At 40.3% G+C, this 18,313-nt stretch overlaps 1 protein-coding gene across 3 annotated transcripts in view; it reads left to right on the forward strand.

Annotated features, from left to right (window-relative positions):
* Window positions 1-18,313, forward strand: part of jade2 (jade family PHD finger 2) — a 226,894-nt gene that overhangs the window by 36,389 nt on the left and 172,192 nt on the right. For all 3 annotated transcript variants that reach the window (XM_085421111.1, XM_085421112.1, XM_085421113.1), the window contains exon 3: window positions 3,036-3,121. In XM_085421111.1, the coding sequence (XP_085277237.1) occupies window positions 3,036-3,121 (86 nt within the window). The remainder of the gene's footprint in view (window positions 1-3,035; window positions 3,122-18,313) is intronic.

The following is an 18,313-nucleotide window of genomic DNA, read 5'->3' on the forward strand; positions in this document are numbered from 1 at the left end:
CACGGTCGCAGATGTTAAATCGCAGAATGTTGTGTCGATTTTATGTTTTATCCATTATGCGTGTGATATAATTTAATTGCAGATTCGATCCAATTTTTAGTGAGTTTCTTATGGTCACACGAGAAAAGTGTCGCAGGAGGATTTGGGGTTTATTTATTTTAAATTTAGGAAACAGCATAAGGGGCATCTTTTCCTCAATCGGTTTGGCCTCCATTCACAAACATGTACAGGCACACTTGGAAAGAGGTGTGCGCACACACACACAGCTGTTGATTGAAGCGGTGGGTGGGATATTGGCTCCGGTGTCTGGTTAATTGCAATTAGGTTGTGTATTAATAAGGTTGTAAAGGACCACAGTGGACTAACCGCTTAACAAGATGCTATTTATGCGGCCATTACTTATTAAAGCTTTTAATAGATCATCATCAGTCTGCTTCAATTAAAGGTCTGACTCATAGTGGTAGTGCTGCCACGGGCGTTCAAAGTCACAAAGAAGGTTTTTGTTTGGCTGCTTTCTTTAAATGCTTCTCTGCTGCGTTTGAATCACCTCCACTGGTGTGAATTACAAAAGTATTGAACCCCATCGCATGCTCATTTTAAGAACCTTTGATGAGCAGCTTCTTGCTCTCTAATAAGTAACCGATTCCCCGCCGGTTGGTGCTGGCTAACAGTGTTTAAAGAAACAACAAAAAAGTATTATCGTTTTATTGTAAACCCTCTCTGCAAAACAAATTTCTCCATAAAATTTCTTTGGCGTGAATTTCAGCACACGCTGTGCGCTCGAAGTCCAATCTACAGCCAGAGACCTGTTCCTCATTTTCCCCACTTTAAATCAACATTCACACTCATTAAACATTCTTGACAAATCAAACGCAGATTAAGTTGGCTTTGTGTTCTGATCCAGATGAATGAAGACTTGAAACACTCCCTTCTTTCCAGCTGTGAGTCAGAAAAGGAAGGTCAGAAAAGGCTAATTTGTCTGCCAGAAAAAAAAAATATTGATGTTTTCTCCTCTGGTCCTCAGCAGAAAACTTCACTGAGTAGCGAAAAAGATGTTTGCAGCTCTTCGGTAGGTTGTCTCCTCTGTGGCATCCAGGAGGGCAGATTTCAAAGATACATTTACGAATGTCATTCTCTCTGTTTTGAATAGATTAACACTTGTTAGAATGTTTTTATTGCAATAAATGCAATTAATTGCAAACAACTTTCTGTGCAGTCCTTTCAAGACATCTTTTGAATCCTTAATTGAAATCTACTGGTGAATTCTGCTACAGCAAGAATGGTTGTAGGAGTTTAAAAGGTTTTTAAAAAGTTAAAACCTTATTTGGGTGCAAAGATAAATGAAGAAAATCAGAGAGAGAGCAAAAGAGAGGAGGAAAGATGGAGGAACGTTAATAAATGGGCAAGTGCAGTAAAGAAGAAGTGAGTGCACCTATGAAGAGGACAAAGAGTGGATAGACGGTCCTAGTGACGTAACTGATGACATACATGGAGGTCTAGGTGAGAGGTTGGTGCTAGTACCGATTGTAAAGGACAAGAGTGATGTGCAGAGCTGTGACTGCAGTGGGATAAAGCTGATGAATCATAGCATGAAGATATGGGAAAGAGCTGTTGAAGGTAGGTTAAGGAGAGAGGTGATCAGTGAACAGTATGACTTCGTGCTGAGAAAGAGAATTACAGATATGATGTTTGGTCAAAGAATGTTGATTGAGAAGATCAGAAGGAGCTGCACTGTTTTTGTGGATCTAGAAAAGGCATATGATGGAGTGCCAAGAGATACTGTGGTACTGCATGAGGAAGTCAGGAGTAGCAGAGAAGTATGTGAGGGTGGTCCAGGACATGTATGAGGACAGTGAGACAGTGTGCTGTTGGAATGATTAGGTGGGTATGGGATTACATCAGGGATTGGCTCTGAGCACTCTGTTGTTTCTAGTGGTGATGGACGGGTTAACACATCTCCATGGACTGTGATGTTTGCACATGACAATGTGATCTGTAGTGAGAGTAGAGAGCAGAATACACGTGTGAAAAAGAGGTAGACAGGTGTGTCAGTGAAGAAGGAGTAGATGCAGTGGATGAGGGTTGAGCTGGGGTAAACCATCCAAAGCAATGGACAGTGCACGAGAAAGATGAAGAAGAGAGTACAGGCAGCAGTGAGTTGGTGGATGTGAGAGTCAGGAGGGATTTGTGACAGAAGGAGGAAGAAGAGCAAGAGTGAAAGGGAGGGTTTACAAGATGGTAGTGAGACCTGCTATGATGTGTGGTTCAGAGACGGTGACACAAAAAGACAGGCGGTGGAGCCGAAGACCGTTAAAGTGAGCCGTCGAAAGAAGAAGACAGTGATTTTAGAGAAAGATTAGATAAGATTCAGTATTGATACATTTTGCACTAAAGGATAAAGAAACTTGATGAAATATCAAATGATGCAGTGGCTCGAAATATCACTGTGCTACACCTGTTGTATCCTGTTCGATGGTGACGATTATGGTTTTATTGATCATATTCATGGAGGAAGTACTTCTGTTGATTGACAATAACATTGAGAAGGTGTGATTGGGGCTTTCGAAGAAAACGTCTTTCTGTGCATCACACATTACAACAACCTGGGAATTATGATGGGTTGTGAGCTGGATGAGCTCACGCTCTCGTTTTGATGACATTTCACTGCTGATTATATAGATGCAAGTGGAAACTAAAGTCTGTTTAGATAATGCTTCAAGATAAACGCCCAAAAAGGTGCCCAAATGTGTTTCAAGAGTGTTTGCCAAGTGTGCTATTTTTTCATTCCTTTGAAAGGGACTTAAACTCCTCCATTATAACCAGTTCTGGTAATTTCAGGTTCTAAAATAGTATGGCAACTTTGTTTTTTGTTTGTTTTTTTCCCAAATTAACTTCGTTCGGCTCTGGAGTAGAGCACATGGTGAGATAAGGTGTTAAACTGAGAGCAGAGGAGAAGAGCAAAACTAGAAACTCTAAAAAGAATTCACATACTTACACTGACTGTGGTATCATTGCTGTCTTTGTTATTCCTGCAGGTCAAGTGACGTCGTGGTCCAGGTCATCCAAGAATACGGGCACCAGCAGCACATGGGTCCGCCACCAGCACAAGAAACCATCAGAGGTAAGTTAGTTTGGCAGCTGGGTTTAGTGACTCAGACCCATAGAGTACACCAGCATGTGTTTAATGAAACCCAGTCTCTGTTTGACCGTGACAAGCTCACAATTTTGCTCCACTTCAATGAAAGAAATTTGTTTTTGGTTTGCAAAATTGGCAGAAATGGTCACATTCAAACATTTTTGGTCAGCTTGTCCATGTTTTTGAACAGTAGAATGATATTCAAATACCCAGTCACATCCTTTGTTTGCTTGGTTGCATGTAATGTGGGCATTGTTGCTACCGTCTCATGTTTCAGAGCTAGTTGCCACTGCAGATCTGTAAGAGACCACAGAGTATTTGATAAAAACATATGTCAAAACATGCTTATTCCACTGTCCAAGCGTACACAATCAGTGGAAATCAAATAAATTCACACAAAAGGCATTTGAGAGTCAGTGAATCAGTGAAACGGTCGCTTCTGTCCAATGTAAATACAGCCATCTCCGTCACCGCAGCAAAATCAACCAGGCGCACTGATGGCATAAATTGGTTGGCTAAAATACCAGGTTGTAACATCCATATGGTCATGATGAATGAGCCACGGGCTCTCAAATGACCACTCTGAGCAAGAAACTGGCATAATCCAGTTGGAAAATGGTGCACTCTACCAGTTGTGGCAATGTGTTGCCTGCCACAATCACACATTGCTCCCACTCTCAGTGAAGTGGGCTCTGATCTGTTTAAGGAGAACTCGTCTCTTGCTTTTTGAAGAGTTTCACTTCAAAAATAAATCTGCCATTTGGAAGAAATTGCATTTACTCTTAAAAAATTAGCAGGGGGGGAATTTTTAAATAACGCAGAGGAGGTAACTGCCTCTGACGGCAGATCTGGGCTTCTAAGGATGTTCAATGACAAAGTTCTTTAACAAAATGAATTCATATACTTTAAGTTAATTTGCTCCCACCTTATCTGTATCTCTGCATCGTGGCTCAAAAGAAATGTCAAAAACTAGCAAAAGTGAAGAAGCTCAAATATTCTGTTTTTCAGTGACTTTTAAAAGAAGAATGAATAAAGCAAAATGGCATGCATGCCCCGAACCACCCTGAAGTACGAGTCATCAGCAGAGCATCTGTCAGGCCTGTGCATTTGATGCTTCCTCCCCCTCAGCTCCATCCAGTTAACCACAGGCTGTTGGAAGGTCCTGTCAGCAATCAGTCTCTCAGTAATTACTACTTTAGCTCTCTGCTCTGACCCGGGCCTCAGCTGAAGAGCCAGGGGCCATGTTCCCTTTCATAATGCTGCCTCCTCGCTCCGGGGCACGCTGCTCTTTCATAAAGGATGGTGTTTTGAAGTAATGTTTCTGCTTTTTCCGAAGCAGTGAGTGACAAGAAAGGTTGAACAAACAAAAAAAAAGCGGGTGGCAGCTGACAAAGGTTCAGTGCAAAGTTTTCAAAAAGAGTTGTGAGTGCATTTGAACTGGTGTCAAGACAGCTTAACTCATTTAATGTAAAAAATCTGGTGCTTTTTGCTCTCTTGGTGCTGATAGAAATATCACGGCTGTTTTTCCACTTTAGTTTGTTTGGGTCTTTGAGCCTTTCTGTTTCCACTTTGGCGTAGTGTCCATCGCATTGACAAGGTAATGTTACAATTTTGTGATATCATTTCGCAAACATGCGAAAGGAAGGGATTTGTGGGATTGGTTACTTACTGTAACCCTAGGTTCTATGATTACAGGTGCAAAAGCTGGTTGCTAGATCTCTGTTTGTTTTACTTAAACGGTGAATCTTTACATTATTTGTAACGTTTTGAGTTTACCTGTTAATATTGCAAACATTCAAAGTGATGTTGCTTTGCTAACTGACAATGTCCACCTACTGCAACCATCAGAAGGCTAGGTTCTTTAAGCTTTTGATTGTTAACCCTCTAGAAATATCCATAATTGAGTTTAGTGTAGATAAGTAGAGACCATTTAAATCAGCCATGCGATTTAAACAGTGAAGAAAATGGATGGATGGTTTCAATCAGGAATTGTATAATTCAACAACATTATTGCTGGTATAAAAGTGCTCACTTGTAAATCACTTATAACTCACTTATATCTGTTACAGTCATTTTTTAAAATTCTCTTCCGGAAAGGCTGGAGGACAACTTCAGATTCGTTATTTCACGTTTAAATCAAGAGGTTGATTATCAGTGTCTGACCTACTTTTTCAACTTTAGAGGACTTTGTTTGTATCTGATTGTTTTCTGACAGCCAATCCAAAAATCAGGATCTCTTTGCACGGTAATTTACCAGGTGTAAAAGTTGGATCTAATTCTCAAAGTCTCTTTAATTTTTGACCTAGTTTTTTTTATTATAAGCAATTACCCTGCAAAATCAAGGGAAGACTGTTCTTCTGAAATTGCTCAGTGTCATCTTCAGAATTCATACAAAGCTAATGAGGAGGCAGTGGGTTGCAATGAAAAATGGCATTGATGAATACGGAAAACCCACACATGACTCAAAAAACTCCTTGATTACATGTGTAGTTATTCCTTCTAGCCTGTTAATTGGGCTCATGACTAAATGTTTCAAAGGGAAGTCATCCTTTGACAGCATTTTGAGGAGCTAACAAAGACACTGTCCTTAAGCCAGAATACAGGACTAACCCATCTTTGAGTACTAACTGGTTGCCTGTCAGCACTTCAACCAGAGGTGGCTGCAACTGCTGTCAGAGTGTGAATCGTCCTGAGGCGATAGCAACACCTTGCTGTGTGTTTTATAGTTCAAACGTCACATGCCTAAGAAAAAAGGCCTTCCTCCCTTGCTGATAATGCTAACATTAGTTCCTTGTTTTTACTTGATAGGCAGTTAACTACTCTCCAGGGTCAGGAGTGAGGTTTCCTTTGCTTGCCAAGTGTGGTGAGCACCAGCCTGGACACAAACCGAAAACAGACGCTCTGCAAAGCTGTAGACTCAGCAGCTTTTAAATGAGAGTTTGTAGTTTCCTTCTGGATTGTTGTTACGAGTGACATGACTATTTCACTTTTTTCACCTAGCTAATGACAAAGGATGAAAGGAAGTATGTAAGTGGTAGATAAATGTGGCTAATATAGACGAGCGAAACAACAAATGTCACATTTCCATGTGGTTTTTGTTCTCGAAATGGTTCACTGGGTGAAATAGACTTCTAGGCTATGATGCTTAAGTGTGCTCTATCAAAGATTTCTTCTAGTTTTTAACCTCCCTCCCCTTCATCCTTCCATGAAAAGCCTGGTTCTGTCAACTACTGTACATGGCGTGTTTTGTAGTTAGTCCAGTGGTTGGAACTACATGCTTTTTTTAAAAACATGTCAACAAAAACATTATTTTTAGGTAGTGAAGAATCCTCACGATTTGCATCCCCACTGGTGAGAAAATTGAACAGTAGCTCCAAATGTGGGTTTCTGGGTTTAAAAGTTTATGGGTTGATGCATACTCTTGGTCGGAGGGAGGTGTGGCAAATGTTAAACACTATGGACTTTGTAATGACAACGTAGTGCTTTTCTAAAAATGAGCCATCTTTATTTGCGCCTTTGCGAGTCGTACTCCAGCTTTGCCTTTTCTTAGAAGTGGTTTAGATGTTTTTTTCTCGGCGGAAGGAGGACACAGTCAAATGCTTCCTTTTTTTCCCTATAGTTTTTTTTTTTTATCTTGTTTTAGATGAGGGTGGCGATGGAGAATTTCAATGGTTGCTAGATGCATAAACATAGAAAACATGAGATTGGCATTGTTGGGAATAGTTCAAGGCTGCAGGTGTGAAGAGATGAAAACTGTCTGCTACTGCTTACATGCAGCTTACACAGAAAAAGAAGCTTAGTTTACAAAAATCTTTTTTGAGGGAAAAATCAATCCATTCGTCATGGTCTCTATTGGGAGATGCGAGCAGACACAGCAAGGGTTTATGTTTATGATGTCTGTTGGTGTTTTTTCCTTTATGCATAGTGTATGCATAGGGAGAGCAAAGCTGCAGAATATTAAATATGCATAGTTAACATTAGAGAATAAAATAAATAGCAACTGGTCTCTGTGACCTTGATATTTTGATAACTTACTCTGTGAGTTGCACACAATTTAACGAGGATGATCTGTTATTGAGCAGATTGCTGCCTTTGAAATGAGGACTTTTGTACCGCATTTAATTAGGCATGTAAAATTCATCAAAAGTATATTTAATGCTGTAATACAAAAAAATAAAGCTATTTGGGACAGGAGTGACCCAGATGGTATTTTAGGGTTTAACAAATCTCAACAAACAAAATGAGGTTTATATTGTATAAACAGAACAGAAATAAGCTGTATACAGTCTGCAGCTGGGCATTTAGCAAAAGCTGTGACCTGCAATCAGTGATGCAGTTAATCAGCTATTTACAACTGGGAAGGGGAACAGTTAAATATTGTGTACCCACCAAAGGCATGAAGTTAAAAGCGATTAATTTAAAAAAAAATTTAATGCTATATCATGTGGGTAGTCTTGATTAAAACAAATAGAATACCTACACTCAGTCAAAGTACTGTAATCTGCTTATTAATCCAGATTAATGCATCTTAAGCCGTCATCATCATCAAAACAATATGGCAATATATAATATGTAGTCGCAAATTATGATTGCTTTATTTTCTGGGCCTACCAAAGCGGGATGGCATGATCGGAAGCACTAGTTTCACACCTTTCAACTTGTCACAGTATTTTCAATAACAAATATCCAGCAGCCCCGTGGAGGCGAGAAGGGTAAGATAAATGTTACCTGAGTAGGCTTTACAGGCAATTTACAGCAAGAAGGCTTTGAACTAGAAATGATAATATCAGCCACTTCTGGTGCAACATGGGAGGAAGGAAGTGGTATCAGCGGGGGGATTGCCGAAAAAGATGATGAGCAGGTGTGAAGCACTTTCGATAGCATTGTTGTTTAACTGTGTGTGTGTGTGTGTGTGTGTGTGTGTGTGTGTGTGTGTGTGTGTGTGTGTGTGTGTGTGTGTGTGTGTGTGTGTGTGTGTGGAGACAGAAGTCAGCTGTAGATGCTGTATATGGATTTTACATCAGCAGGGGTGGTATACAATATATCAGCACTTGTTCAGTGAAAGTAAACCAAAGTAAAATGAGATTAATATAGATTGTTTTATTGTTTAAGGTGTTTGATATGTAATACTTCCAAGATTTTAATTAATACTGCCTCGATTTTCCTTTTAGTGAGCATGATTTAATGTTAGTAACCTAAAGACAGCTTTATAGGATGAGAAGTTTATTTTGCTTATATGTAATTTATTCATTTTTTGAAATCATATATTGAGTGATGATATGATTACAAAGCAAAAATGAGTGGGTTTTGCAGTGGAAAGTGTTTGGGGTTTGACTAACATGTCTATTCATGTTAGTCATAGACTGTGTGTATGAAACATAGACATAACCACTTTGACATTACCCATTAGTCTGTGAAGCCATTTTTTATAGTCTCAAGTTAGCATTTTGACCACAGTCATGTTGCTGTGAGGTCTACATGTGTCTGTATTTGGAGGAGAATGTGGAGTGCTAAGTTATCGGCTAATGCTAATGCTAGCATGTTAGCAAGCTTTATCTATATGTTAGACACAGGCACATGCTAATTAGTGCTAAGTAATAGATAAATGGATAAGAGTTTTATTTACAAAAATGTAAGGGAAATTAGGACAGTTAACTGCACAGAAAACTTGTAGTATTAATTAGATAATTGCATTTCTACCACAAATACACTTGACATGGCAGCGATTGGAATTAGCGCAGACAGTGAATGGCTAACGGTGCTTTGACCAATACGCACCTTTAATTGTAAGCCTTAACAAAACAAAAATGCAAACATAGGTAAGTTGTTATCTATAAAAGGTAACAAAAAGGTAAAAAAAAATAAAGCATTGTCCGTACAGTTAATATGAAGTGGAAATTTGGTAGCAGCGAATTGTATGGGATTCTACAGATAGATGAGCGTTTTCATTGTCACCATCTTGCGCTTTTGAAAAATGAGAGATGTGATGAAATGTGAAACTGCACACACACTAGCTAAAATGTGTAATATTCCCTATAGACAATAGGTGGCCTCAGTTTTTGGTATTTTTGCATGAGCTTTAATTTTTTAGTCTGCTTGGTTTCTTAAATTTTTAATATCTGATTCCCCCCCCCCTTTTCTAGTGAAAAACTTAAAAACTTAAAGTTTACCTTTGTCAGTTTGATGTAGTCCTTTTAATGTCTTCAAAGTGTTTTGACGTTATAGTTTTTGGCTCTTTGTTATTTATAGTTATCACGGCTACAGGTGTCTTTCTCATCTATAGCATTGATAAGAAAGTAGGAGCTGTTTCCGGTGTCCTTTTAATTTGCAGTAAAATAACAGAGAGATACTCCTTACTTACTAAATCCACATCCAAGCCCTGTCTGAGTAGAACAGCTGGGTCCACCTTTTCCAATATTTAGGTCATGCTCGTTGGCTTTAGCATTAACATTAGGAGTACCACAGCTACCTGTTCTGTCCGCTGAAGAACTTCAGATGCTGGATTTAATAATCTTCATACTGTTATCTGTTTGAGAGCAGAAGCTGTAATGCTTGATGAAATTAATACAATAAGATTTTTTACAGTGAACTGTAGATCCATTTTTCCTGAGGTGGAGGTATATGATCATCTGCCCATTTATAAGTAAGACTGTGCAAAAACTCATTTTTAAACAGAGGAGGAATCTGTTTTGTTTACATTACATTTACATTTTTTTTTAAATTGTGAAATAAGCTATTTGTTCCATCCTTTAATCTAATGCACTATGTTATAGTGTGCTTTTCACACATATCAAGCCTTATACTTTAATACTTGTTAAAGTCATGTTCCAGTAGAAGAGAATAAAAGGGAAATTGAAATCTGTCCTCGGGGTATTGACAGACTGTGTGAACCAAAGCATTTTTAACAGCTTGTGTGTCAAGATTAGGGTTATTGTTCCAAGGCAGATGTTATAGATGGATCCCTGTCAAGAGTCGTGATTGTGATATATTGTTATTTAGATCAGCCTTACTGCTGGCTCAGATGCTCTGCAATCTTGTATATGTGAACAATAAGGCAAGTAAACAATCACAGGTAACGATACAAACTAACTAATGTGTACTGTATGTATACATGTTAGTGTATTTTTACGTGTGTGTGTCCTCTAAGCTAACAGCTGCTGAAGCTCATTAGGGTCTGGTGGAAACAGCTGTGAAACTCCATGGCAACCAGATGCAAACAGCTCGAAGTTGATGTTACAGTTTGTCTCTTTCTCTCTCTCTCACACACACACACACACACACACACACACACACACACACACACACACACACACACACACACACACACACACACACACACACGTGCCAAGCCTAGTGAATGGATGAGCAGGCTGGATGGATGGCGGAGAGTTTTGCATGTCGACACATACCAGCCGGGAGATGAGTGCAAATAAACGAATGCGGACACGCTCACACATTCACACGCCGCGAGCCAACATAGCGCCGAACCATCGTATTAAACTGTCAGCATTGCTCCCCCCTCGCTCACCTGCCAGGTGTTGAAAAGTTAAATAGAAACACATTGTTTGCACTTATTGGTAAGAGAAAAGAAAACGTGTCCGATTAGCAACAGGACTAGTTCTCCAGGGTTCTTGTAGGACATTTGAAGCTCTTCTTTGGATGTTGGCTGCCTTCTGTTCTGCTCTCAAGATGATCCCACATTGCTCTGGAGTGTGGGGAGAAGCCCATAGTGTTCCACTGTGTGTTTTTCTATCTAGTTATGTTTTTACTGCATTGGCAATATGTTTGGTATCATTGTCATGGTGAAAATTGAAGCTGTTTCTAATTTAAGTTAATCGCTCCATCAGACCTGTTACCACTGTTGTTAAGGCAGGTTCTTGTATAATTCAGCATACCTCCGCCTTTTCTCCCTGTTTCCTAATAGCCACCCTCCCACTGAGACCATTTCTTCAGTGAACATCAACTGAAGGACCAGATTTTTTCCCCCCCCATTTCTTAATCAGGTACACGGTCCAGACTGAAAATGACTGAAATGCACCTTGAAAGACCTTCAGCAAGCCTGCAAACATTTTTACTCAAGATCACTTTAAAAACAAAAAAATACCAAAAAGTCAGGCCCATCAGAAGGAAAACATAAAGAAATGAGGGGTGGCTCGGTAGTTTTGCACAGTACAGTGCTCAGTTCAAAATGAGTTGTCCTGAGGTGTAGACAGTACTAGGTGTAGCCTGCGCCGACCTCAGTAAGGGCTGAAAAACTGTTATTTTGGACATTGCTTTTGTAGATATTTTCACTTGTTGTGCTTCCATCTCAGAGCTCTAAAGTTTGTTGTTGACACATAAACTTAGCAGCGTTGGCCAGAGAACTTCTTTGGGGAAATATAAACAATAATCAGCGGGTGTGTATTTTGTCTGGTGCGGAAAGTTAATATTTGTGCACTCATGTGCATTTGTTTTATTTCTAGTTAGCCATCAGCAGTCGGTGTGTGTCTACGCTTGCCTTTCATGGCCCATATTTGTACTTTCGGTCATGTCTGATGGTTTCATGGCAGAACATCAAAGGGCTGGACACTAACTGCACCTGATGGGGTGGAAAAGTCTACAGAGAGAGAGAGGGAGAGAGATGAGTTTGGAAAGAAAGTACTGAATGGGAGGCATAAATTTATGTAGAGCTTTCCTGGTCTAGTCTGAGCACTCAAACCGCATTAAGCATTTACACATTTGCACACTTGCACACTTGCACACCCAGTTGTGGCTTAGGACCTGCTTTACCTCCCAAGTCACAGCTGTCCGCTTCTTCTTTCAGATTCCTTCTGATAACTGATGGTTTTATTGTCAGTTGCTAAACGTCAGGTTTTGCTTCCAGTCGCTCAGAAACAGTGAAAATGCCTTCCTGGAAAGCTCGCGCTGCGCTGACATTCAACAGTGAAACCGAGAAAATAAAAACTTGACAAACTCAGCAGGCGGTCCATCCACAACACACCATCCGTCTCTCACTTTTCTCAACTAGCAGAAAATCTCTCATTAAATGCAAAATGATCATGCTCATTTTCTGCCTCCTATGCATTGTGTGAACCAGAAGCAGATAAAGCAGACTGAAGGACAAAATGGTATGAAAGTTGAAAATAAGGAGATTCCTGCATCTCGTTGAACGCCTCATATCGACGACACAAGGCAAACGTGTCTGTCAGCGGATCTCTCCTGCTTTAAAAATAGATCTAGCATCAGAGTGGGCGTTAATATGAAGCCACTTGAGAAGTTGATGTACTGTTCTAGGACCCTGCGGGCCCACTCTCGTCGCATTTACTTTGGCCGGCACACAACACCAGACGGGTGGACTTTAATGCATCAGATGTTAAAAGGAGAACTCAAAGCCAATGGCAGAGACTGAGACAGGAGAGGCGTGAAAATGAAGCTTACCAAGCGAGTGCTGAAATAAGAAAGGCTTACAGTGAGCACAAAAAGGTGATCCAAACCAGCAAACAGAACCAAGGGGGCAAGAAGGGGTGTCAAAAAAGATGGCTTGGATTGGTTAACAGGACAGGCAGAGATGGGACCGGGATGGCAAGAGTTCAGTGACAAGCTGGCATTGGTGACTGTGTGAGTTGGGACCAGACTCAGTGGGAAAGTTTTAGCGGATCTGGTGGATAATGGCAGGTCTTCAAAGTTGTAGTGTAGGGGAAGCGAGGAGCGGCGCTGAGGGAGCTGATGTAGCCGCCATGACAGAGGGAAATTGTTCTTTGGGTCAAATACCACCCCTGATGTGCTATTTTAAAAAATGGGGGAAAAAAGCTTGACTTTTTATGTCTTTTTAAAAAATATTTGTTTTAGAAAGCTGCATTTAAGGTAAATCTCCTGGAGCTCTTGGCGAGCAGACACAGATTGGCTTTCATTTGATCCACTGTGTTGTTCCCTGTTAGTAAATTTTGCTTCTAAAAAGCACAACAACCGACTCAAGTTGCAGTCGATGCAGACATGCAAAGCAGCATTAATCATGCAGTTGTTTGGTTGTTTCAGCCACACATCTCCTCCAAAACTAGGTCACATCTCTCTCCCCAGCCTTTGCTTGCCATTTCACCAGATCGCCTGCCGTAGCTGCCGTACCAAGAATGATGTTTTACATTGGACTCTGCAGGGGGAAATTGGCTTATCGCTTCTGCCTCTTAAGTCGCCTTCACTCTTTCTTGTCAGTGACCCAGTTTTTTAAAAAACTTTATTTATTGGAGGAAGTGTTTCGATGCCTGTTCGCCCTCTTTCTTTTGCTCTCTCTAAAAAATCTTGCTTCATATTCATGACTGTACACATGTTCACACCTGGGAGCTGCAGAGTACAAGCACAGCCTCCACTGATCTGATCCACTGGAGTGGGTTTGGGGGCTGCATGCCTTGGTTTAGTCAGTTATTGTGCGGAAATCTCTGTTTTTAAACAGGAAGTTAGTTTTTTGGATTTTTTTAAAATTATAACTTAAAAAAACTTAGCAGATATTACATTTATTATAACAATTCTGCTCTAATTTGTTCACTTATTTTTTTCTGTCATATTTAGGCATCCAAGCTGCCCCAATACAATTCACAGTGCTGTCCAAAAATGTTGAGCCACCATTAGGGGCTCAGAGATTTTGACTATACCGCTCTACCGCGATAGCGCATGTTGATGATGTCATCAAGCTGCGCCTGTTTTGACCAAAAGCATCGCAGCGGCTACAACCATTATCATCTGCAAATTATGCCGACAGTCATAGCAAAGAGATGAAGCACTTTTGAAATATGGGGAAATCCAAAAACTGCGCTTCCTCCACTTCCGTAACATTGATTCATTAATGTTGAATTCTCTCGCAGCTGTTCTATTCCCATGTTGTTGCAGTATATTAATAACTAACCTCGTATTGTGGATGAATAATCTTAGTTGTTCTCCTGACTGAAGTTTGGCCTGTGTATAGCATCCAGCTATGCGATTGCATTTGTCCCTGACCACCAGAATCCCTCACGTTAACTTTTATCGAGTGGAAAAAAAGTTGGCATTCATCCTCCAGCTTCACTGTGCTAATGTTATGCAACATTGCTGTGTCACTAGCAATCACGTAGCACAACATTATATACCAGGTAGTCCAACTTCAGTAACCCTGCAAACGTCACTGCTGTTTAGTTTTCTGTCTTCATTTATGTTGGAAGTGGTAGCAGAGCTGTACGTTTTAATTAGTTTCAAAAATCTCTCAGTCAGAACATGGTATGTCATGTTTAGGTGGAAACTAGCGAGATAACTTCCTGTTAACTTCTAACTCTGGATGTTAAACTTAACTGTTACACCTGGTAAAGCAGCAACGCTGATGATTTTATTAAAGATGAAAGAATTTAGACCGTTTTTAACTCTCAGTGTTCGTTTGACTTTGGGATCTGAAGCGGATGGAGTTTTGGACCCAGATTACTCTGAAGCTCCTCACTACAGCAGCCGTAATGCTCTGACAATCCATCAAGCAGTGCGGCTTACCAAAGTTGTACTAAAACACTTTTTAACAGATTTCTGCACGTCAAAATTGGTTCGAGGTCATTAAGCACAACCAGAATTCATACATAAGGCACACTCTTGATTTTTGAGAAAATTAAAGGATTTTAAGTGTGCTTTATAGTGTGGAAAATACATTATACAGAAGAAAAGAATATATCGCGATATATATCGTTACCGCACGTGCTTCAAATTATACCACAATGTGGATTTTATCGCCCAGCCCTAGCCACCATTAATTTCTTTAAATCTTGCTCCCAAGAAGCCAAACTAGTCTTTTAAAATGGTCTTGAGCAATAGTTTTCCAGACTTTCTGAAGGACTGCTTTTTCACTTATTTTCAGTCCCGACCTCATATCTGACCATTTTCAAAGAAGTCTTTTTATCTTAAGTCACTTAATTCCAATCTTTTACTAATTCAAGCACAAAGAATACTTCAAGGAAAACCAGTGCTGTGTCTATACATAGTAGACAACTTGGCAAGAACCAAAAAACAGTTTCAAATTGTATCTTTATGCGCTTTATGCTAGCAGTCTGTCACAAAAACAGAACATTTGTGTCCATTTCTTTATTTGAATGTGTGAAAATTGCTAAAGGGAAGACAGTTTGACAAGGATAAAATGATACTTTTGTACCAACAGTTAGTTGGCAGTTAGTTGCAACAGGACTAATTTTTTGTTTAAATTGTTGTCATTATTTATTGAGGTGTGAGTGTCTACAGCCATCTGTAAAACATGGTGCAGGCTCTGTCATGTGGCTGCACTTCAGTCAGCAGTGTTGGAGGTCGCGATAGAAAAACACACAATGGAACACCGTCAGTCATGGACTGGCCTCCCCAGAGCCCGGACCTCAGCGTTGAAGCAGTTTGGGAGAGAACAGAACAAAAAGCAGCCAGCCAGCGTCCAACGAAGAGCTTTGAATGTCCTTTAAGAAGCCTGGACAGCTATTTGTGTCTAAGTCAGTGGTCCCCAACCTTTTTTGCGCCACGGACCGGTTTATGTCCAACAATATTTTCACGGACCGGCCTTTAAGGTGTCGCGGATAAATACAACAAAATAAACCAGTAACAGTACCAAAAATAGAAGATTTATTCATAACACACAGGAGAAGACCCAGGGATACTGAGATAACGATACAAACAATAAAAAAATAACAATAAAAACCCTGAAAACCATAAATTTCACATCAGGCCTCAACTCTCACGACCCAGTACCAAACGACTTACATGGCCCGGGGGTTGGGGACCACTGGTCTAAGACATACCAGGTCTAATCACTGCTGACATTCAGGCTTGTTAGAATTGTAAAAACATTTTGTACCTTATTTACTGTATTTCCATGTATGTTTTTGTGTATTTCAATAATATAAAGAATAAGAGGTGGCTCAAGACTTTTCCACAACACTGAAAGGCTGTTTAGTAGCTCCTTTGAAGCACTTTAGAGGTTAAATGCCTTGCCCAAGGACATTTGGGGAGAAGAGCTTATCGCTGATAAGACTCTCATTCAAGCAGTTCCTGGCTCCAAATCCAACTTACTTAACCTCTACCACACTGCCTCCTCATCCCTGAATATCAATATTAGAATTTAAATTTGTGGACAAGCTACACATATGTTAATTTTTTTGTGATGATTCTTCTATCTCTGACTCGTTTCTTTGAATACGTGATTGTGGACATGAATGGAGGGCAGAATTTTAGCTCGCTTGAGGCCAAAAATCACATCTGTTCAGACGGAGGAGCACAGTAAGTCAGTCAAAGCCTTATTGAAGCGGGAACAAAGCTTAATTGCATGACCTTTGAGTGAAGCCTTGGCAATCAGCCTGCCCTTGGCGTGGAGGGGAGCGCCGTCGCTCCACGCATCATTCAGGCCAGGGGCTTGTGATGAGGAGCTGGCGCTCAGAGAAATCTCAAAAGGACTTGTTCACTGTCTTGTCTCACGCTAATGAGGGGCATAAATTGTAGACTGAGTGTCTTTTCAGAGTTCAGCACCACGGAGCTAGGCTAATAGCTACGGATGTGACATTTCAGATCTAAGAAGGGAGAGGGGACTATAGAAAGAGCAGGAGGAAATCCTTTTCACATTCCTATCATGTCCTTTATGTGTCTTTTGAAAAGTGTCAAGCCGGTAAAGGCTGTTGATGCGAGTGATTTATGTTAGTGAGAAATGTTTCTGCATAATAGCGGCGACTCCCTTCCCTGTTGCTTTTTACGCCTTTTTCCTCCTTGCCATCCATCCTGAGTTGAAGCAGTGTGTAGCGAGCGCACTGAAAGGTTTCTTCAGGCCTGTGCTCTCTGTGCCCTGCATGGTGCCTGCTCTGCAGCGCTCACACAAAGAACAAGCTGCCATCCGAACCGTGTCTGATGCCATATACTGAGAAGAAGTGAAAAAAATATGTTTTGAACGGCACCTCAGGACTCAGTAGTAAAAAATCACAGGTGGGATATCAAAGAGTTTGTGTGTGTGTGTGTATATATATATATATATATATATATATATATATATATATATATATATATATATATATATATATTAGGGGTGCAACGATACACAAAATTCACGGTTCGGTTCGGTTCGATACTTTGGTGTCACGGTTCGATATTTTTTCGATACAAAAAAAATGTTCATGCCTTTTTAATTTGTCATTTATTAAAATTATAAATATATATTTTAACTCAAAAGTACAGTTTTTAAATTTAACCCTAACCCTTGTGCGCGTTTTTTATTTTGACAGCGAATGCGCACCTGCGGGCCACTTATGTGCAGCCCTGGTTATTTAGCTCGTCATATTGCAGCCACAGAAATTCTTTTGTCCATGAAACCATAAAGCTGCACTTTCTTTTTGCCTTATAGTCTGATTTGTCATAACTTCTCCGTTTTGTGGTAAGCTTTTCTTTGGCTGTCACTTCTTCACCCTGACCTGTCTTATTTGGCTCAGCAGAACTAAAATATATATCTGTCTGTGAAGGTTCTCAGTCATCCAGGTCATCGTAGTCAAATATATATCCTGCTGCTTTTACACACGCACTCACATAAGCTCAGCGATTCTCTGCGCGATCAACCTCTCACATGTTTAAGCTGCGGGAGATTTCACTTGTCATGTTTGCATAGTAAGCTAACGATTAATAAGACGATGTCAGAGGAATTGGTGCACAAATTATCATCACTCACAGATCAGTGCTGTCGCTCTCTATACACAGTTCACGCGATTGCAAAGTGAAAGCAAAAAAACAAGCGCAAATTCAAACGCGATTTCAATATGTCACATATTGACAGTGGCTCACCGATGCCAATGACATAATAACCCAGCTACATTTCTGAAAGAATGCAAAAGTATTGACATATATTTTTCCTTCCTACAATAGCCCGACGGGCAGGGCAGAGATAGATTTTGGTACCCCGACTGAAAAAAATCGCTAGCCCCGGGACGTCGGGCTAGCGATATTGCGAGCCCTGTATCTGATTGAGGAATCACTCATCTTTGGAAAAGAGAGTTTATTACAGAGAAATGTCTCTTTCCAAAATAAAAGCTATACTATCCGCTTCTTCTGGGCTATATTCTCAGCAGCATATTAAACAGCTGTCTAAATGACTCGGCTAAAGTTAGTAGCATGCTTGCTTGGTTTTTTTCTGCTTCCACTTGTCTTTGCACTAGGATGATGTCGGCGTAAATGTGCAGTCAT

The sequence above is a fragment of the Rhamphochromis longiceps genome, linkage group LG10 (assembly GCF_057381845.1).
Source record: "Rhamphochromis longiceps isolate RC_006_pf linkage group LG10, R_longiceps_female_GT1.1, whole genome shotgun sequence".
NCBI lineage: Eukaryota > Metazoa > Chordata > Actinopteri > Cichliformes > Cichlidae > Rhamphochromis > Rhamphochromis longiceps.